We start from the raw sequence: 24,890 nt of genomic DNA on the forward strand, positions 1-24,890 counted from the left end.
AACTAGATTGAATTTATGCTCATAAATAAGCAATTCCAATTCCTTTTGTTCGTTACTAGGCTCCTAGCATTGGTGTATAAACAATTCAATAATTTCTTCTCTTTAAATTTGTCAACTTACTCCAGAGCGATTAATTTTTTTAATCTAGTTGGAATCTATTTCCCACTTGTGATCTTGGAAGAAGTGTCTGCTGAGAGCATCCGCAGTCACATTCTGAATACCCAGGAGATAGGCCGCTGTGATAATAATCTAGTTTCGTATGCACCTATTCCATAGTCTGACAGCTTCGGTGCAAAAGGAGGGGGATCTTGCTCCTCCGTGGTGGTTGATGAAAAGCATGCATGATATATTGTCAGTAGGGCTGTCAAGCGATAAAAAAAATTAATCGCGATTAATCACACTGTTAATAATCAAATACCATTTATTTAAAAATTTTTTGGATGATTTCTACATTTTCAAATATATTGATTTCAATTACAATACAGAATACAAAGTGTACAGTGCTCGCTTTATATTTATTTTTGATTACAAGTGTTTGCACTGTAAAAAGACAAAATAAATAGTATTTTTCAATTCAACTAATACAAATAGTGTAGTGCAATTTCTTTATCATGAAAGTTGAACTTACAAATGTAGAATTATGTACAAAAAAAACTGCATAGAAAAATAAAACAATGTAAAATTTTAGAGCTTGCAAGTCCACTCAGTCCTACTTCTTGTTCAGCCAATCACTCAGACAAACAAGTTTGTTTACATTTGCAGGAGATAATGCTGCCTGCTTCTTGTTTACAATGTCACCTGAAAGTCAGAACAGGCGTTCTCATGACACTGTTATAGCCGGTGTCACAAGATATTTACTTGCCAAATGCGCATGTTTCAACCACCATTCCAAGGACCATGCATCCATGTTGATGACAGGTTCTTCTCGAAAACCATCCAAAGCAGTGCGGACCGACTCCAATGCGGAAACTACAGAACCCAAACCACCAAAAAAGAAAGTCAGCAGAAGGTTGACTTTCTTTTTTGGTGGTTTGGGTTCTGTAGTTTCCGCACTGGAGTGTTGCTTTTTTAAGATTTCTGAAAGCATGCTCCACACCTCGTCCCTCTCAGATTTTGGATGGCACTTCAGATTCTTAAACCTTGGATCGAGTGCTGTAGCTATTTTTACAAATCTCACATTGGTACCTTCTTTGCGTTTTGTCAAATCTGCAGTGAAAGTGTTCTTAAAACGAACAACAGCATGTGCTGGGTCATCATCCGAGACTGCTGTAACATGAAATAGATAGCAGAATGCGGGTAAAACAGAGCAAGGGACGGACAATTCTCTCCCAAGGAGTTCTGTCACAAATTTAATTAATGCAGTATTTTTTTAACGAGCGTCATCAGCATGGAAGCATGTCCTCTGAAATGGTGGCTGAAGCATGAAGGGACATATGAATGTTTAGCATATCTGGCACATAAATACCTTGCAACGCCGGCTACAAAAGTGCCATGCGAACGCTTGTTTTCACTTTCTGGTGACCTTGTAAATAAGAAGCAGGCAGCATTATCTCCTGTAAATGTAAACAAACTTGTTTGTCTTAGCAATTGGCTGTACAAGAAGTAGGACTGAGTGGACTTGTAGGCTCTGAAGTTTTACATTGTTTTGTTTTTGAGTGCAGTCATGTAACAAAAAAATCTACATTTGTAAGATGCACTTTCAGTACAAAGAGATTGCACTACAGTACTTGTATGAGGTGAATTGAAAAATACTATTTCTTCTGTTTATCATTTTTACAGTGCAAATATTTGTGATCAAAATATATTGATTTCAATTACAACACAAAATACAAGATATTATGAAAATGTAGAAAAACATCCAAAATATTTAACAAATTTCAATTGGTAGTCTCTTGTTTAACAGTACGATTAATCGCAATTAATTTTTTTAATTGCGATTAATTTTTTTGAGTTAATCATGTGAGTTAACTGCGATTAATCGACAGCCCTAATTGTCAGTCACAATTTTTATGTGTTTGCCTTTGATTAGCGCTAGGAATCAGAGACAGGCATATCTGACCGCTCTAAGCTCCAGAAGATTGATATGTAGCATCGTCTCCTGTAACATCCACAAGCCTTGGATTGTAGGAGTGTCTAGATGTGCTCTCCAGCAGAGAGGCATCCGTCATGATAATGACCATCAGGGAAGGATATGTGAACGGAAATCCGGTGCATGCATTGTGATGGTTCTTCCACCAATCACGGGATTGTTTCATGAAGGTAGGTAGGAAAGAAGCATATCTAGACTGTGTCTGGTGGGTGAATAAATGGTTCTGCGCCACCCTTGGAGGCATTGCATTCAAAGTCTGGCATGTTCTGTCACAATGGTGGTGGCCACCATGTGACCCAGTAATTGAATGCAGGTAGGCTCTTGCTTTCATTGAATCAAGATGTGCCCCTATGAACTCTAGGTTCTGTACCGGTGTCAAAGTGAATTTTTGTATATTCAGTTATATGTCAATTAGAGGAATAGGCCTAGGGACTCGGAAGTTGCCTGAGATGCCAGCTCCAGGGAATGGCCTTTTAGCAACCAAACATCCAGGTAAGGGAATACTAAAAATAGCATTTTTGCAGAGTTGGGCTGTCACCACTGAAATGACCTTCAAAAAGACCCTCGGGGCAGATGATAGGCCAAAGGAGAGCACTCGATATTGGAAGTGATCCTGACCAACAATGAAACAGAGGAATAGTTTGTGGGATGGATTGATAGTGATGTGGAAATACGTGTCTTGAAGGTCGAGGGCTGAAAACCAATCCGCTTGCTCTAGTGAGGATATTATCACTGCAAGCATCACCATTTTGAACTTCTGCGCCTTCAGATAGGGGTTGAGTAGTCTTAGGCCTAGGATGGGTCTTCAGCCTCCGCTCTTTTTTGACACCGGGAAGTACTTTGAATAAAACCCCTTCCCTCTGTGCTTCATGGGGACTGATTCTATAGCTCCCAGGCATAAGAGAATGTCTGCTTCTTGACTAAGTATGCTCTTGTGAGAGGGGTCCTTGAAGGAGGATAGGGAAGGGGGGTTCACTGGTAGAAGTGAAGTAAAGTGGATTTCGTAACATATGGAGACGATCTCCAAGACCCACTTGTCCATAATGATCAACTCCCAGACTTGCCTGAAGTGACAAAGGCGGTCACCGAAGGGAGGAAGGCTGGTAAATCAGTTCAGTGGGAGAGGATGAGGATGGTAGTTCAGACCTTTAACCAACATGTCAAAATTGCTGCTTGGAGATGGCGCGATACAAGGCGGAAGGCGGGGAAGCGGACGGTATCCTTTTCTGGAACCTCTGCCTTTTTTGGTGCAGCTCATATGCTCTATGGAAGGGAAGAAATCGGATAGGATGAGATCTCTGGGCTGTCTGGGACGTGCTTTAATTTTCTCTTGTATGAAGGGGTGTAAATGTCAAGAGAACACAAAGTCACTCTAGAATCCTTCAGTTTTCACAGAGACCCAGTGTCTGTGAACAAGTTAGACCCATCAAAAGGAAGGTCCTCAACCATGGTGCTAACCTTCTTAGGGAAACTGGAGAGCTGGAGCCAGGAGGCTCTTCTCATTACCACTGCTGTGGCGATCGAATGGGTGGCGGTGTCTGCAGCATCACGGAAGGCTTGCTCGGTTGTCCCCCTTGGCCACAATTGCTTGAAACTGCTCCGTGTTCAGCGGGTAGGCCGGCGACGCAGGAGGTGAGTTTGGTATACTTGACATGGTAATATTTTGCCATCAGATCCTGATAATTGGCAATTCTGAATTGGAGGGATGCCAAGGAGTAGGACTTTCCCCCTAGAACAGAGGTTCTCAAACTGTGGTCTGTGGACCATGCGAGCCCCATTCAGGTGGCCCGTGGATAGTTCCCTCTCAGGTGCGCGCCTGGGAGGCTGAACACAAGAGAATGAAGGGCCACCCACCTAATTAGTGGAACAGGCATAGCTCCACTAATTAGGTATCTGGACCTTGGAGAAGACGCACATGTAAGGTGAAGTGGTGGCCTTGGTGGGAAGAGGGTGTAGGTGGGAGAGGGCAGTGGGGTGAGAAGAAGGTGTGGGGGGAATTTGGGATGTGCAGGGCTGTGGCGACCAGAGAAAGAGACGACTTTCCCCAGCTCCAGGGCTGTAGCTGCCAGGGAGAGAACCCCCCTCCTTCCCAGCCTCAGCTCTGTGGCTGCTGTGGCAGGGGAGAGAGGGAGAGACCCCACTCCTTCCCAGCCCCAGCTCAGGGGCTGCCGCGGTGGGGGAGAGAGGGCACATCCATTGCATTAGAAAGGTAAGACTACTAATATTAAAATATTAGTTGTGTGCTTTTATTTGTAGAACAAAAAACATTAATTATTATTAAGTTTTTTTTATGTAGCGCTTTTATCCAAAGCACTTTACAATAGTTATAAATGTGACGGAGAATCTGCCGAGACTGATCAAGCCCTCGCACTGCTACCCCTTCCTACTTCTCCACGTGGGCACCAATGATACTGCCAAGAATGACCTTGAGCGTGTCGCTGCACTATGTGGCTCTGGGAAGAAGGATAAAGGAATTTGAGGCGCAAGTCGTGTTCTCATCCATCCTCCCTGTTGAAGGAAAAGGCCCAGGTAGAGACCGTCGAATTGTGGAGGTGAATGCGTGGTTACGCAGGTGGTGTCGGAGAGAGGGCTTTGGATTCCTCGACCATGGGAAGTTGTTCCGGGAAGAAGGATTGCTAGTAAGAGATGGGATCCACCTAATGAAGAGAGGGAAGAGTATCTTCGCAGGCAGGTTTGCTAACCAAGTGAAGAGGACTTTAAACTAGGTTCGCCAGGGGATGGTGACCTAAGCCCTGAGGTAAGTGGGATACCAGGAGGAAACACAAGGAGGAGGGTGTAACAGGGAGGCCTCCTGATTCATACTGAGAAAGCAGGGCAATCAGCTAGTTATCTTAGGAGTATGTACACGAACACAAGAAGCCTGGGAAACAAGCAGGAAGAATTGGAGGTCCTGGCACAGTCAAGGAACTATGATGTGATTAGAATAACAGAGACTTGGTGGGGTAGCTCACATGACTGGAGCACTGTCATGGTTGGGTATAAGCTGTTCAGGAAGGACAGGCAAGGGAAGAAAGGTGGAGGAGCAGTACAATTGCTCAGAGCTCCAGTATGAAATTGGAGAAAAACCTGTTGAGGGTCTTTGGATTAAGTTTAGACATGAGAACAACGAGGGTGATGTCGTGATGGATGTGTGCTATAGACCACCGGACCAGGAGGATGAGGTAGACAAGGCTTTCTTCAGACAATGAACTGAAGTTTCCAGATCACAGGCCCTGGTTCTAATATGGGACTTCAATCACCCTGACATCTGCTGGGAGAGTAATACAGCAGTGCACAGACAATCCAAGAAGTTTTTGTAGAGGGTTGGGGACAACTTCGTGGTTCAAGTGCTGGAGGAACCAACCAGGGGCCATGCTCCTCTTGACCTGCTGCTCACAAACAGGGAAGAATTGGTAGGGGAAGTAGAAGTGGGTGACAACCTGGGCAGCAGTGACCATGAGATGGTTGAGTTCAGGATCCTCACAAAAGGAAGAAAGGAGAATAGAAAAATATGGACCCTGGACTACAGAAAAGCAGACTTTGATGGGCAGGATCCCCTGGGAGGCTAATATGAGGGGGAAAGGAGTCCAGGAGAGTTAGCTGTATTTTAAAGAAGCCTTATTGAGGGTGTAGTAACAAACCCTCAAAAAAATAATTAGAGAATCACTGCCCTAGACACATAGGGGTCCCCTAAACCAGTGCTTACAAGAGCAGTCTTTCACACTAGCCCAGACTTCATGGCCATTATGATGGGCAGAAAGGGCTTTTCCCAGGTGGTCTCTGGACTCATGCACACAGTCAGACGCACCCCTGACCTGATCTCAGTCCAGGAGTCAGCATTGGTGTGCAAGACACATGCCCCTATCTGTTATATATTGGGGGGGGGGGTGAAACAGATGAGATATCACCATATGATGAGACTAACACTCTTGCCATTCCACTAGTATCTCTGGAGAATGGTAAACAGAAGCTACTAAAAGTAGATATTTTCAAATCAGCAGGTCCAGATAACTTGCATACAAGAGCTTTAAAAGAGCTGGCTGAGGAGTTTGCTGCACCATTAATGTTGATTTTCAATAAGTCGTGGACCACTAGGGAAGTTCCAGAAGACTGGAAGAAAGATAAAGTTGTGCCAATTTTTAAAAAGGATAAATGGGTAAATGGTAAATGGATAAATAGTCCTGTCAGCCTGACATCAATCCCAGGCAAGATAATGGAGCAGCTGGTATGGGATTTGATTAATAAAAAATTAAAGGAGGGTGATGTAATTAATGCAAATCAACGTGGGTTTATGGAAAATACATCCTGTCAGACGTGCTATCTTTTTGGAGGAGATTACAAGTTTGGTTGATAAATGTAATAGAGTTGCCATAATAGACTTCTGTAAGGCATTTGAGTTGGTAACACAAAACATTTTGATTAAAAACCTAGAACAATATAAAATTAACCTGGCACACATTAAATGGATTAAAAACTGGATAACAGATAGGTCTCAAAATGTAGCTGTAAACGGGGAATTGTCATTCAGCTGGTGTGTTTCCAGTGGGGCCTCCCAGGGATCAGTTCTTGGCCTTACGCTACTTAACTTTTTTATCAATCTGGAAAAAACATAAAATCATCACTGATAAAGTTTGCAGATACAAAAATTGGGGGACTGATAAGTAATGAAGAGGACAGATCAATAATACAGAGTGATCTGTATCACTTCATAAAGTGGGCACAAGCAAACAATATGGCTAAACATAAATGTTTACATCTAGGAACAAAGAGCGTAGGCCAGCTCATAGATGGGACACTACCCTGGGAAGCAGTGACTCTGAAAAAGATTTGGGGGTCGCAGTGGATAATCAGCTGAACGTGAGCTCCCAGTGTGATGCTGTGGCCAAAAGGGCTAATGCCATCCTAGGATGCATAAACAGGGGAAACTCGAGTAGGAGTAGAGAGATTATTGTACCTCTGTATTTGCCACTGGTGCAACCACTGTTGGAATATTGTGTCCAGTTTTGGTGCCCAAAATTCAAGAAGGATGCTGATAAATTGGAGAGGGGTCAGAGAAGAGCCATGAGAATGATTAAAGGAATAGAAAACCTGCCTGATAGTGACAGACTCAAGGAACTCAATCTGTTTAGCTTAACAAAGAGAAGGTTAAGGAGGGATTTGATTAGAGTCTATAAATATCTACATGGGGAACAAATATTTGATAATGAGCTCTTCAATCTAGCAGAGAAAGGTGTAACACGATCCAATGGGTGAACGTTGAAGCTAGACAAATTCAGAGTGGAAATAAGGTGTAAATTATTAACAGTGAGGGTCATTAACTATTGGAACAATATTCATGGTGGTCTCCAGCAGTGGCAATTTTAAAATCAAGATTTGATGTTTTTCTAAAAGCTCTGCTCTCTGAATTATTTGGGGTCGTTCTCTGGCCTATGGCACACAGGAGGTCAGACTAGATGACCGCAACTGTTCCTTCTGGCTCTGGAATCTGGGATTGTTGCATCTGTGATGGTTACAGCGTGTCTGAACATTTGCCCTCTTGTGGCTGGCTGTAGCTTCAGTACATCACCACTGCATCAGCGATTCTTCCTTTGCTCAGGCAGTACAGGCCTGTGGTTTTGGAGCGAAATGACCGGTCCTGGCTTCGGAGGTCTGTTTGGTTTATCTAATTTCCATCTTGTTTGTATGAAGTAATCCACTGAAGAATGACAACCCAATTGCTTCCCCCCCCCCAAAAGTATGAAGAAAATGGGCCAAGCTATTTTGAAAATGAATCTACTTAGTAGCAGCTCTCCAGCTAAGGTTGCAACCGTGGTTCCATGATAAACAAGATCTGCGCACTCTGGAATTCTGCAGGTGAACCGCTCCTGCAGTATTCACTCCTTCCAATATAACTTTTCTCCAGAATCTGAGCTTTTATTTAAAGATAAATGACATTTCCATCCTCATGGGAGGGAAAATAACCTTGAAACATGAGCAAAGAGCGACTGGGATAGCGTTTTCCTGCCTCTGCAGGGAGCCTGAAACAATAGCTCGGAGAAGAGTACATAGCCCCATTCACAACAATGGATTTTTCACTCATAGCTAAAGATGGCACATTAAATGTTAACTATTCCATTGCGAACCATTTTAGCAAAAACATCTAGCTAATGTTCTTATCCCAAACTGCCTCCAATGCCTCCCTGTACATCAAAAGCCTCAGCCTGTATGATGCAGTTATGCATTGTCAATTAAAAAAAAGAAAAAGTGTGGCACACTAAAAACCCAAAGTGTGGGAGACGGTAAAATAAAGTGAATTTAATATCAGTAACACTGAAAAAAGCAACAGAGGGTCCTGTGGCACCTTTGAGACTAACAGAAGTACTGGGAGCATAAGCTTTCGTGGGTAAGAACCTCACTTCTTCAGATACAAGGGATCTGAAGAAGTGAGGTTCTTACCCCTGAAAGCTTATGCTCCCAGTACTTCTGTTAGTCTCAAAGGTGCCACAGGACCCTCTGTTGCTTTTTACAGATTCAGACTAACACGGCTACCCCTCTGATAAGTAACACTGAAGATACTGTACTGACTGTATTGTTCATTATCATATTTAATTCACAAAAAACACCATTTTCAATTGAAAGGACTATAAGATACAGAAAATTTGCTGTACCAGAATGTAGCAGAATTCAGGAACCATGTCACAGAAAGTACCTATAGCCCCATTACAGCAATGAATAATTATAGACACATTTTTCTCAGTATAAGCTCTGTGTGGGGGAAAAAACCCACATTTTCATTTTAAAACTCTAGGAAAATCCCCACCTTCTTTCAGTTTTTCCCCCTTGAAAAGTGTGTGTGTGGGGGGAGAGAAGTAACAATTGTTAAAGAGGGAAAGTAACACTTTCATTTTTAAAAGTGCTACATTTCCCATGTCATAAATCCATAAGTTTAAAATGGATAAAAGATTATAAAGTGATCCAATCACCCATCACCATAAATGTTTATGGGAAAAGTAACAAAAGTCCAATTCAGCCTATTACATGAAATTGTTTATAAAAATCAATAAAAGTTAAAACCAAAAAGACTGATTAGCCCAAACCAAAAGGCCTATTGCTATAACTCAAGGACTATGTTGAGATCATACCTGGAAAACAAAAAGAGTGGGAAATTAAAATTAATAGACCACGATTGGTGTGCCAGAAATGAAGCCTCATGGTGGAGGTGGTGATAAGAGGATGGGCTATTCTGTCCATCACTCCTTGTCAGACATTGGACGGGTAATGGATGGCTGAGGGATTCCCGGGGAAGGTGGAAAGGCTGGCTGGCTTCTGTTTCACCACAGGGACTCTGTCCCTTTGTTCCTGAGCTTTGAGCACCATTACATCATCGTGACTCCGCGACTGCAACATACCAGTGGGGATGCCCAGCCACCACTCTTGCGCCAGGAGAGATTCCAGCCAGAGGCATGTGAGACCCTGCTCTGTCTCCAGTTCCTGTCACGTTCCTTTCCATCCCCCACTACCTCCTCCTGTCCTGTCTCTCTCTCTCAGCTTTTCACCTGACCCTAAGGCCGCTGGAATGCATGGCAGGAGCACAGCCAGAGGAGATGGTCCACTCCGCTCGGTCCAGCTTGAGAAAGACCAGTAAATAAGAGGGACTGAGCCAGAGCTCAGAGCAACAGCTGCCATGGCCAACGTGCAGCCCAATGCACTGGTGTGTGAGTGACACCTGGTACCACGAGAACATCAACAAACGCTGTATTGCCCCATCTTTACTATCCTCTCTCTCTTTCCCTTTTGTGTCTGCCTGTCAAAAGCCGGGAAATAACCACTATTGGCTTCTCAGAACTGAACAGAACTATCCTGTTCCTCCCCACCAAGAAGGTTGCTTGACAAAATAAGAGACTCTAACTCATATCCTTCCTCTGAAAACGGGCTTCAATAGATTTTGATTAAGTTTGTTCCATATAACCACTCAATTTCAATTCCAAAATGCTTTGTGTCTTGTTCTGATTCTTTTTCTCTTGTGTATCCTGACCAATACATTTCCAAACTTTGGCATGAATTTTCTCGTGTATTTGCCATGGGACTAAGCAGACTGAGTTCTCTATACTCCAAATCCCAACCCTTGTTTAGCTGTTTAATGATGTACAGCATCAGAGTCCTGTTAAAACCTTTGACTCCCTGTGCTCATTTATTCAATCAAAATTAATACAATGCCCCTTCTGTCTAGTAGCACGTGGCATATGCTGATGAGCATGTAATAATTTAACAAAGCCACCGAGATGTGCACATGCCTTCGATCATTGACCGTGTGATCTCATTACTGGAACCCTTTGTCCTACCTCTTCCCTTGCTTGCCTTTTGTTTATTACCCTCACTTCTTGGGTAACCCGTGAATACCAGTTGCAATCTCTTTGAAGCAAGGACCATTCCTTTCTTTGTTTCTGTGCAACGTCCAGCATGCTTCTGAGCCCAGAGAAATAATAGCCATCTGCAACTCCTTTCCAAACCCCACACGGGGAGAATGGCCCAGACACCCAGAGAAGCGTGCAAATGGCAGGAAAGGCCAAAGCTGGCTGCAATCAGACAAACACTGCAGCAGTCAGGAGGATCAAACCTGGCACCTCCATCCCCCAAATTGCAGAAGGCTCTTCTCCTCACTCAGGTCTACCGCTACAGGGAAACATCATAACACACTCAGACAAGTGTGTTCCTTCCTCCCCACACCCCACTAGACAAGCTCATCTCAAGTGCCCAAAGATCACAGGAGTTCAGATCCCATCATACAGAAATCACCATTCGTAGAATCAAAGCTACATCTTTTGGCACCGAAGGTCCAGCCTAAAGGAAAACTGTGCTGTGCTTTCTCCAGGGCTGCCCAGAGGGGGAGGCAAGTGGGGCAATTTGCCCCGGGCCCCGCAGGGGCCCCCACGAGAGTTTTTCGGGGCCCCTGGAACGGGGTCCTTCACTCGCTCCGGGGGCCCCGGAAAACTCTTGCGGGGCCCGGGCCCCCGGAGCTTCTTCCACTCCTGGTCTTCAGTGGCAATTCAGCGGCAGGGGGTCCTTCCGCCCCGGGACCCGCCGCCGAAGTGCCGGGTCTTCGGCAGTGGGGTCCTCCTGCTGCCGAAGACCCCAGGCCCCCTGAATCCTCTGGGTGGCCCTGGCTTTCTCAGTCCCAGAAAGGATGGTGAAGCTTTAATACCCAAACGGATGGAGTTGAAACTTCTGACCCCAAAGTAGGTATCTGAGACACGCCTCCCTCTGAAAGCTGCCTTGAGGAATGTGTTTGGTGCACAGACCACAGCAATGGAGGGACATCTTTGCCCCAGACAAAGGCCAGTGGAGACAGAACACTGGTATTATTATTTACAGAGCTCCAGCAGGCTCCGCACTGGACAGAACACAGGAAAGTGCCAGTTTGGAAGTGCCAGGAAGTTCACACTCAAGTATTTCTGTGAAAGTAAAACCAGACCTCCATTTTTCTGGAATTTGAAGCTGCACTTTTAGAACAGTCTAAATATGAGACCAACACGACGATTCCTACTCACTCACCATCGATAATGCGGGAGCCCCACTTGCCACAGAGTCAGCTAGGCCATTCACCATGAGCTCAGACTTGCCGCCCTTTATCTGGGCCGAACTCCTGAGCAAGGATGGAGGCAGGACTACAGAACTGGGGCTAGAGAGCACCAACAACAGAAACGACTAGAAGGAACTACCAGTTTATTTCTATTTAAGACTAGTGTTACTAAAAAGTCCAATAAGGTAAGAAAACGAAGTGGAGAGAGGGAATGTGTGCCCTCCCCCACTGACGGTGCAATCTGAGCAACCAGACTGCATGAGGCAAGCCATGTGAGTCTTCTACGGAGCAGCTGTGAATGGTTCTGGGTTTGTGGACAGCATTGCCTGAAGGAGAACGTATCGCTATGCAGTGCAGTGTCACCCTGTGGAATTTACAACCTCAGGAGGTCACTGAGAAAAATGCTGTGGCTGTTTTATTTTATTTTTTATAGTGCTGGGTAATTTTATGACCATGAATAACATTTATGGCTATGCAACCAACGTCTATGAAAACGGTAATCAAACGCTGTGCTTCAGCCCAGAACCAAGCCAAGTACAGTGCAGGCTGCTCTGAGGAACGGCGATTGCTAACCGGGAAACAAGTATCTTTAAAAAGAAGCATATTTATTTCACTAAATTTACGTACATCAGCAACGGAGTAGCAGGGGCTGGTGCTCACAGTGATGGAAACACGGGAAGGTGAAGAATAGGAACAGAGACTTCGAACCGGAGGTTCCAGATGAGCAGGGAGCTGCATCTGCAGCCTCAGGGAAGGCTCTTCCTGCATATAACGTCCTGATATAATTCACCTGCTTTCTTCCAGTTCTCCTCGGACACCCCTGGTCTGTAAGTTATGTATTTATGACCCACTCTTGCTTACCTTATCCTTAGAATCTCTATTAACTTGAATGAATCTACGCAGGGCAAGCAGGATGTAGCTCGTCATTGTGCTACTGCATCCTGCCATCGGGTCCAGTAACACACCCACTGGTGTCCGTACCAGCATGGAGCGCCAAGAGCAGAGCCAGGGCCTTAGACTGGCGATTAAATTCACAACGTGGAGCGACTCTGCTGACTCCAGTGTGGAGATTTGAGAGCAGAATTTGGCCCATCATCTTTATACTTGTTTTTTGTTTGGTTGGTTTTTAATGAAAATGTATTTAAAGTTTTAGTTTGGAAAGAGCGTCAGAAAGACACACACAATGTGCACACAAACTGAATCCACTCTGTATGTGTTTACAAGACAGTGGAAGGGAAAGAGAAAAAACAAACGGCTCTGAAAATCTAAACACCTGTCTGAACTAGACTGGTTGTTCTTATTTCAAGAGACACATAAACCTCAGTACGTGAGTGCACCTGCTCCTGCTGGGTTTGACAGAAGAGTTACCAGAAGGGGAAAGGACACTGTGCTGATGTGGCCACCGGCTGTGCAGCAAGAAAGGTCGGCTGTGGATGGGGATGGTGGAGTGAGGGTCCAGAGAACCAAGGAGGCTGGGCCTGTTTCACCAAGCGAGGTGGAGATCTGAGGCCAGGGCATGGAACAGAGAGTGTGCTGCTCAATGCTGAGACCTGACCTCATCTTGCCCACAGTCAAGGGACAGAATTCTGTTCTTGCATGGCTGGATCTCTGAGGCATTTGTGCCATCAGTCAGTCATGAAATGCTCCTGTCCTTCCCTAGTGATGTAACAGGAACGTGCTGAGATGGTTCCACTCTCTCTTCAGACAGCATCATTAAAGGCACCTGCTCCTTCACCTGTTAGTTGCCAGACTGGTCATATTCTGTTCTATAGAGGTACTTACACCATGCTCATAACCACAGAGCATCTCAGCACCTCCCAGTAGGCCACTGAGAAATGTGACTAACATCCGTCACATGCTTGTTCTCTCATCCTTTCCCCAATCATACAAGTGTCATGAACGGTCAATTGACCTCAGTCTGTATCAGAAAAAACATGCACCTCATCCATGCTGGAACATAAAGAGAAAGTATTAAGCCAAGTTTGTAAAGTGACTAACACACGATCACTCAACCAGGGAAAGCAGCTGACAGAGATGACTCTAGAAACCTCTATTCCAGAAGCTTTCAGAAATCAAAGAATTAAATCTGATAAAACTAGTCCTTGGAAGAGAAATTATCAGAAAGAAAAGAAAAATTACAGGCTCAACCAGGCTTGACTCAAATCGGAGATGGATTGAGACATTTGGGGATAAAAGTGAAGAGCAAACAAATAGCGGAGCAAAGATATTTAGCCATAACAGACGAAAACTTTTCTAGCATAAAAGTTCTGACTCCTATTTGAACCTAAAAGATACTCCATCTGGGGCTAAGGTTTTTAGGAACCAACATAAGATGACTTTGTTTTATGTACAGGCACACCTTCCAGCTGACCATGTTTTCCTGAAGAACTTTGGGGGAAGCTCTGAGGCAATTATGGAGGGGGAAGGAGGATTGAAATCAACCCAGACTACAGTCATTTCTTCATAAGAGGGATGCATCAGGAACAATGAAACAAAGAGAGAGAACCTTAAATAAGTCTTGGGGTTTTCCCTGTCAACCCACAGCCTGGACCTGCATGACTTATGAGGAGAGGCTGAGGGAACTGGGATTGTTTAGTCTCCAGAAGAGAAGAATGAGGGGGGATTTGATAGCTGCTTTCAACTACCTGAAAGGGGGTTCCAAAGAGGATGGATCTAGACTGTTCTCAGTGGTGGCAGATGACAGAACAAGGAGCAATGGTCTCAAGTTGCAGTGGGGGAGGTTTAGGTTGGATATTAGGAAACACTTTTTCACTAGGAGGGTGGTGAAGCACTGGAATGGGTTCCCTAGGGAGGTGGTGGAATCTCCTTCCTTAAGAGGTTTTTAAGGTCAGGCTTGACAAAGCCCTGGCTGGGATGATTTAGTTGGGGTTGGTCCTGCTTTGAGCAGGGGGTTGGACTAGATGACCTCCTGAGGTCCCTTCCAACCCTGATATTCTATGATTCTATGAAGGATACAGTAAATTAAAAGGGACAAAGTATGCAAGGAGAGAACCTGGAAAGGTGGATAATGCTGTGTGTCTGAGATTCATTCTTGTTTTATTTCAGCTGAATTTGTTTATAGAAGTTAGACTATAAGTGATAATGTTTGTAGTCCTGTAACTTTAATGGTGACATTTGGTTAAAGAGTTTTACTATTAAAGTTATATCGTTTGGTGGGAAAGTCATTCAGGTTTTTGGGAATTCTAGGTTTAGGGGGGTTGTATTCAGTGCTAAGGAAAACTGAGCTTTTAAAAATACATATGTAACATTAAAAACATTTGGAAGGAACCAATATTTGAAATAGTAGAAATAAAAAGGGAGGGAAGAGGAAATAATCTCAGCAGTAGCTGATGCTTCAAGTTAATCTCCACTATTGAGTCAATGCTAAAGATAAATGCCTGGCCAAAGAGGAAAGTGCATTGTGACAGGCTACCACAGGAAAACCCAAAATATGATGGTGATCCCTGGCAGAGACCACAGCACGTCTTGTGGTGGGCACCTGACAGGCAAAATCCTATGGATCCCTGACTGATGTTACCAGCTCACCATCTGCCAGGGCCAGGAGTATTTATTGTAAGAAAGCTACTTTGATGAATTTAACTACTACAAATTTAACCAAAAGTACTTCTTAAAAGGAAGAGTTTATTAAACAACACTGAGCATCTCCAGTTATTAATACACTGAGCTGTATTTTCTGTGTTTTGAACTACATCATATAGGACTTACAATACCTACCTGGGCAGTGTTCATCTGGCTGTATCACCAAGGTATTGGCACACCTCACAACCTTTAATGCACTTATCCTCACACACCCACGTGAGGTGGGGAACTTTATTGTTCCCATTTCACAGGTGAGGATTGATACTCAGAGATTGCATCAACTGCCAAAGGGGATATCTGGGGCAGAGCTGGGAACTGAATTCCTGAATCCCAGGGCAGGGCCTTATCTGCAAGACCATCTTTTCTCCCTTTGGGGCAGTACCAGTGAAATGGCAATTCTCATTGAGACACAACCCCGTTATTTGTACAGGCACGTTTCCATAGCACCCAGTCTGGGTGTTGTGGAGACAATGGAACATGGAGGCAGGTACAATCAAACCCCCTTAATACCATCATCCATTTGCCACAATGTATTTTCTGGTAAGCAATCCGATTTTCCGCAAGCTGCTAAAGCAGAAGCATATTTTACTCACTTCTTTAAACCTGAAAGCGTGAAATGATCAGCATGGTCTGGCTGTATCCAGCAGGACCTTACCTGCAAGAGTCAGATCCTACCTCTTGCTGGTGGCAGTGACTTGACCATGGTCTACAAGTACCTGCATGGGGAAGAGATTTCTGACAGTATATAGTGCTTTAATCTAGCAAACAAAGGTGGAACAAGATCCAAGGACTGGAAGCTAAAGCTAGACAAATTCAGACTAGACTAAAGATGCACCTTTTTAAAGGTGAGTCATTAAGCACTGGAATGAATGATACAGGACATGGTGGATTTTCCAGCACTTCACGTTTTCAAATCAAGAAGGAAAATCCTTCTAAAAGCTCTGCTCTACCTCAACCAGAAGTTATGGGCTTGACACAGAAATTGCTGGGTGAGGATCTACGGGCCTGTGCCAGGCAGGAGGTCAGACTAGACAATGATCATAATGGTCCCTTCTAGCCTTGTAATCTATGAAACAATGTGTCGGGAGAGGTTTCCTCCTAAACGAGTTGATGTTAAGGGAGTTAAATTGCATTTCTAAAAATTACTGTGAAAAGTTTTGCTTTAATATAGATATTTATATTCAGTAAATGTTTATTTTAGCAATCTAAGGTATTGTAAATAATCAATGGAGTTTTCCTTAAATATTTATTACATGTTTCAGAATAGGCTCATTGAAGTACTGAAAATATACAAAGTATATTTGGAATTTGGAAACTTGAAAACCTATGGATTATTGACCCGATTCTAAGAAGGCATTCTGAGGATTTGGTCTGATAGCTGCAGTATATTAATCTGTCTCCTCATCCTCCGATCTGGGGAAGGGGAAATTAGAGCTTCTTTCAGAGCCCAGAAGGTTTTAACCTATTGGTACCCACTGATTAATTTTGAACTAATTTCTCCTAGGTTCAGGACTCTCTGGCCACACACACACACACACACACACACACACACACACACACACACACGTCTCTGGTGGTGCACACATGTCCTTTGCAAATAAAAGCAAATGTCTACAAGAAAGGAATGCTGCACCTTAAACCTGAACTTGAATGAGTGGAAAAGAGTCAAATGTAAAATTAACTAGAGCTACTGATCAAAGTTATTCTGCCCTAGATTGCACTGCGTTTCATGCACATATCACAAACTCTGCTAGTTAACACACAGACAGAATTAGCAGTTCCAATTTGTACCTCAGCAGTGAATCAGCTCTTAATTCCCTGAAGTCAGATACAGACACGAGGCAGCCCATGTGGTTATACTGCTCAGCTACTGTCCTCAGCTCCATGTACAGACATTCGAAGGAGGAGGACACATGAAGGTGGCTTGCAGATCCTGTGTGCTGGAGCCAGGCTGGGCTGGCCCCTCAAGACCTAAAGTCTGTTCTAATTTGAATTGGCTGCCAACAGCCCCAAATGGCCGTTACAGCTGGGGATGGCTAGAGCACATGGAAGCCCTCGCCATGCCCCCTTTTCCCAGCTCTGCCTTTGCATCAGCCACAGGGATAGGTGTCAAAATCCAGTTACTGCTATGGTGGGTCTACAGCTTCCAAGGATTCTCTTACATAGGGTAGCCCAGCACCATGCCACCAGCACAGAGCAGGATCTGGCCCTAACCCTCTCTATAACCAGTTCTTCAATCTGCCTCTGCCCCAGACCTGCTTTTACACATTCTGTAGAGTGATGTGGACTGACCACTGAACAACCCTCAGTTCATGCTTCACGCCCTCTAGGTCATTTATGCCAAGGCCAGAGCAGTGACGAGAAATAAAGAACTAAACCCCAATCCATTCCAGGTTAACAACTGCATACACCTGGTATATCACAACTACAACCCTCACACTTAGGGCTGCCAACACTGTATTTCAAAAATAAGGGGCACCCCTCACCCCCTTATCATCATCATCATCATCATCAATAATACTAAGCAGTACTCACCTCCAATGGCCAGGGGTATTTCTTGCTGCTTTTTGCAGCACTCGGCAACTCCCAATCTTGTTGTACAGAGATGAACAAACAAGGGACCATTGGTAACCCCACAGTCATACGGTGGCTCAACAGAGAGGCCTACAACTGCTCAGCTATCGATTTCCCCTCTTCCTCTTTCATTTACCTCTAGAAATAAATCTGCATGCACCTGGCTACAAGAATCATCACTGGGAAGTGTGTTCTGACAAAGCCCCGTCGATTGAATCAGGGGGCAGTAATGAAGCGAGATGGCTACAGACACAGACTGAACATGCTGCTGGAAGGAAGACAGGGCATCCCAGATACAGCAGGCAAAGCTGCCCAGCAACTCTTGGGGACAAGTCACTGCAAACCAGGAGGCCTGCGTAAACCCGGGCATCCAGCGCACAGGTAGAGCACCCGACCACCCAATTCTGAAGGACCGACAGTCCTGCATCCTCAGAGATTCTAGCCAAACCGGAGCGTTGTCCCTGTTCCATTAGCAGTGGCCACCTACCCACCTCCACTCTTGAACCCTGTTACTGTCCTTGTGCTGGTCCTGTCTGTACTGTCTCTCTCCCTGCCAGCTGTGTTCTCAGTGAACTGGGCCCACGGTCATGTTATGCACTACGGGAAACAGTCGGGGATGCTCCATAATCCACCGGGTGGTAATAGACGGACAGTGAGGCTGACATTGCCCTTGTGCGGAGGACCAGCAGATGGCCTATGCACACACTTACAGGTGTAGGCTTTGGCTGGCCCTCTGCACGGGGGTGACGTTCACCGGCAATGAGGAAGCAGTTGGCAAAGAGGAGCAGGGAATGGATACAGGAGCAGTGGCATGTGGGCCTAATTGCGTCAGTTGGATCCCATGGTTTGTGCATGTCTGCAGAGCGGGGAAGACAGTAGGACAAGGAGGAGCAGGCTACGTGTTGGGAGAGAGGAAGAGCATGTGGCTGCCTAGGAATCGGAGGGAAGCTGGAAAGCTGTGGGATAAGGAAAAGACACAAGCACCTTTCTCACCCCTGTAGGTCCCCAGCTCCATGCTCTCCCACCCAGGCTAGTGACAGGTGTGCCAGTCCTGGGGTAAAAATAATCTGCTTGAAAGGTGCCGAGCACCCTCAGATCCCACCAACTCCAACTCAGCACCTCACAGGATTGGTCTTTTTATGAAGTATGAATTGTCTGAACATCAGGAGTACAAGAAACTCTTGGAAACATTAGTTCTGCATAAACAACATCATTCTGCCATCTTCCCTCATGGCCAGAACTATCCTCAATACCCAGGAATGAAGACACACATTTCAGAACGAAGGCCTAGGAACATTGGCTCTCCAGAGCTTTCCATCCTCTGCTCATGTTTACATGTGTTTGTCTGAAGTTAAAGAGAGAGAGAATACGAGACTTTTAATTTCCCAATAAAATCTATGCCACAGTATGAGTCATTGTTTGCTTTTTTACACTGGTTGGGAAAGGCCTTCTGGTTTTAATAACTAATACTGCTGAGTTCAATAAAAAGCACTTAATTTAATTTAATGAAAACCTTGATTAATGCCAGCTTCCCCTGGAATTTTATCTTTGTTTTAATTTGAGTCGCCATGTTAAGGAGGGCGGTGTGGGGGGGGGGGAGAGACAGAAAGGGATAGAAGTCAATTAGTTCCTGTGCTTGTTTCTGGGCAAAAGACTGGAAAATGGAAGATTGACAGGTAAGCTCCAAGAGTCAATTTTTTCTTGTCTCTTGGACCAACTTCGCCCTAAGAATGTAATGTTTTCTTTAGTCTTAAAAAAAGAAACTTAACAGTTCACAGTTCAGTTTTGAAAATAAAATATTCCGGGGCCAATTAGGATCAGATTTCTTTGCTGGAAGTATATTGCTTTTAATGTGTTAATATTCCAGAGATACGCTACTGTTTAATTGGACACAGAGAGCCCTTAAAGCTAGAATGTTTGAACATTCAAACAGGCAGTCTCATTCATGGACTCTGGAACAGACACAGAAGGAAACAATCTGGGGTAAATAAGAGGTTTTTATCCTTTCCCTACATTAGTATGTATGCAGGTGAGTTTGTGTATATATACTTTACATACAAATAAACTATGTTAAAGACCCCTTAGGTTGAAAAGTCTATCACTCCAAAGTTAGGAAAAGCCAGAATAAAGATTGCCCATGCAAGCTAAATCCAACCTCCTCCTACAGAGGCACTGCGATAGTCTTGCCCAGCATCACGCAGGAAGTCTGTGACAGAACCATGATTAGAACCCAGCTCTCCTAGGTACCAGTCCAGAGCCTTAAACACACCAAAACCTTCTTCAACCCTCTCTCATTCCATGCAAGAAATTGAGCAGGGTCCTGCAGAGCGAATGGCCTGTGATCATGTAATTAAAGAGTATCGCACTGCATTCACACAAGGGACTGAATTAAGCTTGCACGGGAGTCCTGGTATTTTCCAACTTTTGATTGATTGACTTTGCAACCTTAATGTTCTTTTAGCACAGGTTTCTGCATGCAATTTCTAAGGGTTTTTTTTCTACTCTTCTCTTTTTCTTTTTTTTTAAACACAGAAAACTGCAGAAATAGAAATGCTCTCTGGTGGAACCATATGACCACTCATGCAGCTCATTAGCAGAGCATGAACTCAGGACCTTTAGAACCACAGCACGGAGCTTTATCACATGAGCTAATAGAGAAACTGGTCGCAATTAGAGGCTGCTCAACTTTATGTGGAACAGTCATGCCACGGGCACAGGACACCATAGGCGCCGACTCTGTGGATGCTCCAGGGTTGGAGCCCCCACTGAAAAAAAACCAGTGGATGCTCAGCACCCAGCCACAGCTGTTTGGGGGTGCCACCGATCAGCTAATCAGAGGCGCTGCCAAACAGCTGATCGGCGGCCGCTGCCAAACACTAGTTTGGCAGCTCGGGGAGGGGCTTGCGGGAGGGCGGAGAGCAGCGAGCGTGAGGGGGCCTTGGGGAGGGGGCGGAGCAGGGACAGGAAGAGGCAGAGAGAGAGATGGGCCTCAGGGGAGGGGATGGAGCAGGATAGGAAGAGGCGGAGCAAGGTCCTTGGGGGAAGGGGTGGAGTGGTGGCAGGGCCTCGGGGTGGAGCGGGGGTGGAGCACTCCCAGGGAAAACTAGAAGTTGGCACCTGCGCATGACACACATTTTGCCCGTGACTTACACAACTATTTGGTAGACTGATGGAGAATGTTGGGACTCAGGAATCCTGAGTTCTAGTCTGTGCTGGGAAGTGAAGACACCACAACCAGTGACATAGACTTGGCACATTTACTCTCACTGGAAGAGTGTCTAAGTGTCTGAGACTTGCGTCTGCCATATTAGAAACCTGTAAAATGGGGGGAAATAATTCTTCCCTGCCTCCCCTTGGCTCCCAGCTGAGCACACCATCCCCTAAGCCACAGGCATAGGAGACTGCGGCAGCACTGATACCCCATGGTCTGAACTGCAGTTCTGGCCCTACCCTGTGGGAAAGGTAGCAGGGCCGGGATCATGCTGAATGTGGCTGGCACAGAGGCTGTATGGAACCGGAACATGCCCAAAGCAGGTGGAACGTTCAGAGCTTTTAGCAGCAAGCTCGACTGCGCACGTACAACTGGCGATTTTCTAAGACCTAGAATGCATGTGTGCTCACATGCTGGAGGAAGATTTAGCGAGGCCAAGTGTAAGAATTGAAATTAGACCTTGGCTAGAAAACAGATATTACCACCTGAGCGCTTACAGAAAGTTCTAGGAGATCTTTAGTGACCACAAGTAATCAGGGCCTCAAGTGTTACAACTCATCTGAAAGACAGCCCCACAGTATCACAGAGCCCCTTGACACTACACTGGGGTCAGTACCGAGCTGGATGAAAAAGAACCACGAGCAGCACTTGGGTTATCCCCAAAAGGTCCCTCCCTCAGCCGAGTATTGATTCACCTTTGATTAGCTTGTGAGATCTGATCAGGTGGCACAATTTTATTCCAACACAGACACTTACTTTGGACTGAAAAAAAGAAGCTACCAGAACCATACATGCTCCTGACTCTAAGCCACATCTGTGATTTCCTCTATCCCTTCCCTCCTCTCATTAATCCCTTGCCCTACCGACCCAATAAAAACAAACATTAGCAAACAAAGAGGAAATGGACGATTTATGTCAATGAGGAAAGGGGTCAACAAAGTGGAGAAGAGAATTCAGTGGAGATCAGTGGGTAAATTTTCAGCCGCAAAAGTCATGAAGGAGAAGTGAAATGCAGCCCCAGAAGGAAGGCGTCTGAAAGAAGATGTTTCTGTGAAGTCATCAGTTGGACTGCTGAAAGCTCAGAGGTCTTGGGGCCACAGAAGTTAGGAAGAGGGAGCACTTTATTTTTAGGTCTGCAGTGCTGGTCTCTGTAGGTGGGGATGGTGTAGTAGTAGGATTTTATGTTTGTATTTTATATAATTTAGAATGAAGGATAAAGAATAATAATGTAGCATGTATTGAATGTATTGGTGTATAATCTGATCATATCCTGCCAGCCACCCTTTCTGAAAGCAGCAAGGAACGGCCTAATAGGCCAATGGGTAGAGATGCATCAGCCAGAACCTGTGTCTGGGCTGATTTCAAGGCAGTAACAGACCTTTTTAGGGTCACCAATTTGTTGTAGGTTTAGCATTTTAAAATCAGTAAAAGAATGCCATGATTGTTTTACTTTGCATTGCAACTTGATGTTCCTGTTCAAAATGTTCTGTGGAAATTAATTGTGGTTTGTGTGTGAATGAGGAATTTGTGTGTTAAGAGAGAAGTGTGAAGGTCATCGCTGAACCAGATGTTCTAGGAAGAAACCAGAGACAGATGCAAGGGCGCCAGGAGGCTGCAACACGTCATGACATGTCAGAGGAACTGTACGACTTGACGACTGTAAAGATGAGACAGGCACCTATCAGTGGGGACAAGAGAGCAGTGATCAAACCCAGCCTGGGGTAACTCCCTGGGAGACGTGAGAAAAGAACAAGATAAAGGATGAGAAGGACAATTTAAGAAAACAAGCCCTTGTCAAACAACAATTGATTACAGCATGATAGTGCAGAACTCATTGGTCCCAGTGAAGGAAAATCACTATATAAACAGGGGACCTTGCCATGAAACTTTGGGTTCATCCTGCCAAGACTTCCCCAGAGCATTGTGTCGCAACCAACAGAACCCGGCTCCTCCCTACCTGTGATCAACCTGGCCAGAGAGAGAGAGAGAGAGAGAGTGTGTGTGTGTGCTAATTGTTGTATCTCTATTAAACGTGGTATATTGCCTTTTCCCCTGAAAAAGATCCCGTGTGCTTCTTATAAGCATAACAATGGGAGGAGGAGAAGACTATATTGGCCTGATTGCCTACAATCGAAAGCTGCAGCCGTCTAGAACCTGCAGCATGCTACGCTAACCCAAACCCTCCCGCTCACACCACCAATGACAGGGAAGGGCTTTTAAACGTTGCCTGTGAACCTCCCAGGAAATTCATTCCCTTTGGCTGTTCGGCAACCTGACAAAGATTCCCTAATAAAGATTAAACAAATAAATGTAATAAATAGCTTTATTCAGAATAGAGGCCAATTTGCCGTTAATGGCGGCATTTAGGTCCTAAAAGAGAATTGAGTTACACAGCAGTAAAACCACAGAACACAGCTCATAGTTTTAAAATAATCACAGGTGCCAAAATTAAGGGCCAAATTACCAGTCTCTTTTAAATGATGGTCTGGGAATGCTCAACGTGACAAGGGAAATGTAAGACAAATAATTCTGCTAAAATGCTAAGAAAAAGCTGTTAGATTTTATTAAAGGAAATTTGTTTCATTGTACGACTTCCAGCCTTAATACAGCTCAAAAACCAATTCTTCCAACAAGGCTTTAGACACAGGGATTAAGAAGCAGAGATCTTGTAGAGCAGAGATAGCAGCTCATTTTTAATCAGAGCAGTTGCTTCCTGACTTGGTCAGTGCCTGCGCTACTCAGAATGCACAAGGACTTCAAACCAACTCCCTGTTTTCACAAACACATGCAAGCCATTGCAATGGTAGCCCAGTGAGATGACAACAGAATAAGACTTCCTGTCCGCTGACCTCTGTGACACAGACATATCCTTGCAGACACTACCTCTGTGTCATAAGAACATAAGAACAGCCATACTGGGTCAGACCAAAGGCCCATCTAGCCCAGTATCCTGTCTTCTGACAGTGGCCAATGCCAGGTGCCCCAGAGGGAATGAACAGAACAGGGAATCATCAAGTGATCCATCCCCTGTCGCCCATTCCCAGCTTCTGGCAAACAGAGGCTAGGGACACCATCCCTGCCCATCCTGGCTAATAGCCATTGACGGACCCATCCTTCATGAATTTATCTAGTCTCACCATCTTCTCAATATTTCACCAAAAGGGGTCATGTGGGGTCTCTACCAAAGGCTAAGACTAGCCGGTTATTGTGGGATGATTGTAGGGGAAACATGTTTAGAAATATGTGACTTAGAATATTGATTTCCAAAACAGTGTGGAGGTGAAACTTGTCACTTGAGGCAGGGTGGGTGTCCATGACCTGCAGGTCTTGAAGCTGGATCCATAGGGTTCCTGGGCATCACCACACTCCAACCCACCACCTAACTGGCATCAGCTAGAACTGGGACTCCCTGAAGTCCAGCTCAGACAATGACACCTCTGGGCCCCAATTAGTGGAACACCAGATCTCCTGATTGGCCTGCTCCTCCTTCTTAAGCCAGAAGGAGTAACAGGAAGTCATTCGTACAACTGGGCTCCACCCTGCTTTGGATTGCTCTCCCAACACTACCTGCTCCTGACTTCCTGGTTTCCTGACTAAGCCTGATTCCTGGTATCTGATTCTCAGCTCTTGACTTCGTAGTTCTGAATCCCAGCTGCCATGACCTGGACCCCACCCTGTGCTAACCCCTAGGCCTGGCTGCCTACATCCTCACCCTCACAGTTTGTATAGGTAAGAGGTAAGGAACCAGCAACCCAACTGCTGTCTCCAGAGGCACCGGATTCACCCAAAAGAGCTGCCCACCTCCAGGAAGATAACCAAGCACTACAGATTCAAGTTGTGCAGCTCACCTGAGAGAA

General features: G+C 45.0%; 1 protein-coding gene across 5 annotated transcripts in view; it reads right to left on the reverse strand.

The window, feature by feature from the left end:
* The window catches only part of HPSE2 (heparanase 2 (inactive)), a 279,034-nt gene that overhangs the window by 165,493 nt on the left and 88,651 nt on the right, over positions 1-24,890 (reverse strand). For 2 of the 5 annotated variants that reach the window (XM_054034869.1, XM_054034866.1), the window contains exon 4: positions 15,904-15,964. The exons of the other annotated variants lie outside the window; for them this stretch is intronic. In XM_054034869.1, coding sequence (XP_053890844.1) covers positions 15,904-15,964 — 61 coding nt within the window. The remainder of the gene's footprint in view (positions 1-15,903; positions 15,965-24,890) is intronic. 5 annotated transcript variants of the gene reach the window in all.

Source organism: Malaclemys terrapin, chromosome 7, assembly GCF_027887155.1.
Source record: "Malaclemys terrapin pileata isolate rMalTer1 chromosome 7, rMalTer1.hap1, whole genome shotgun sequence".
Lineage (NCBI taxonomy): Eukaryota > Metazoa > Chordata > Testudines > Emydidae > Malaclemys > Malaclemys terrapin.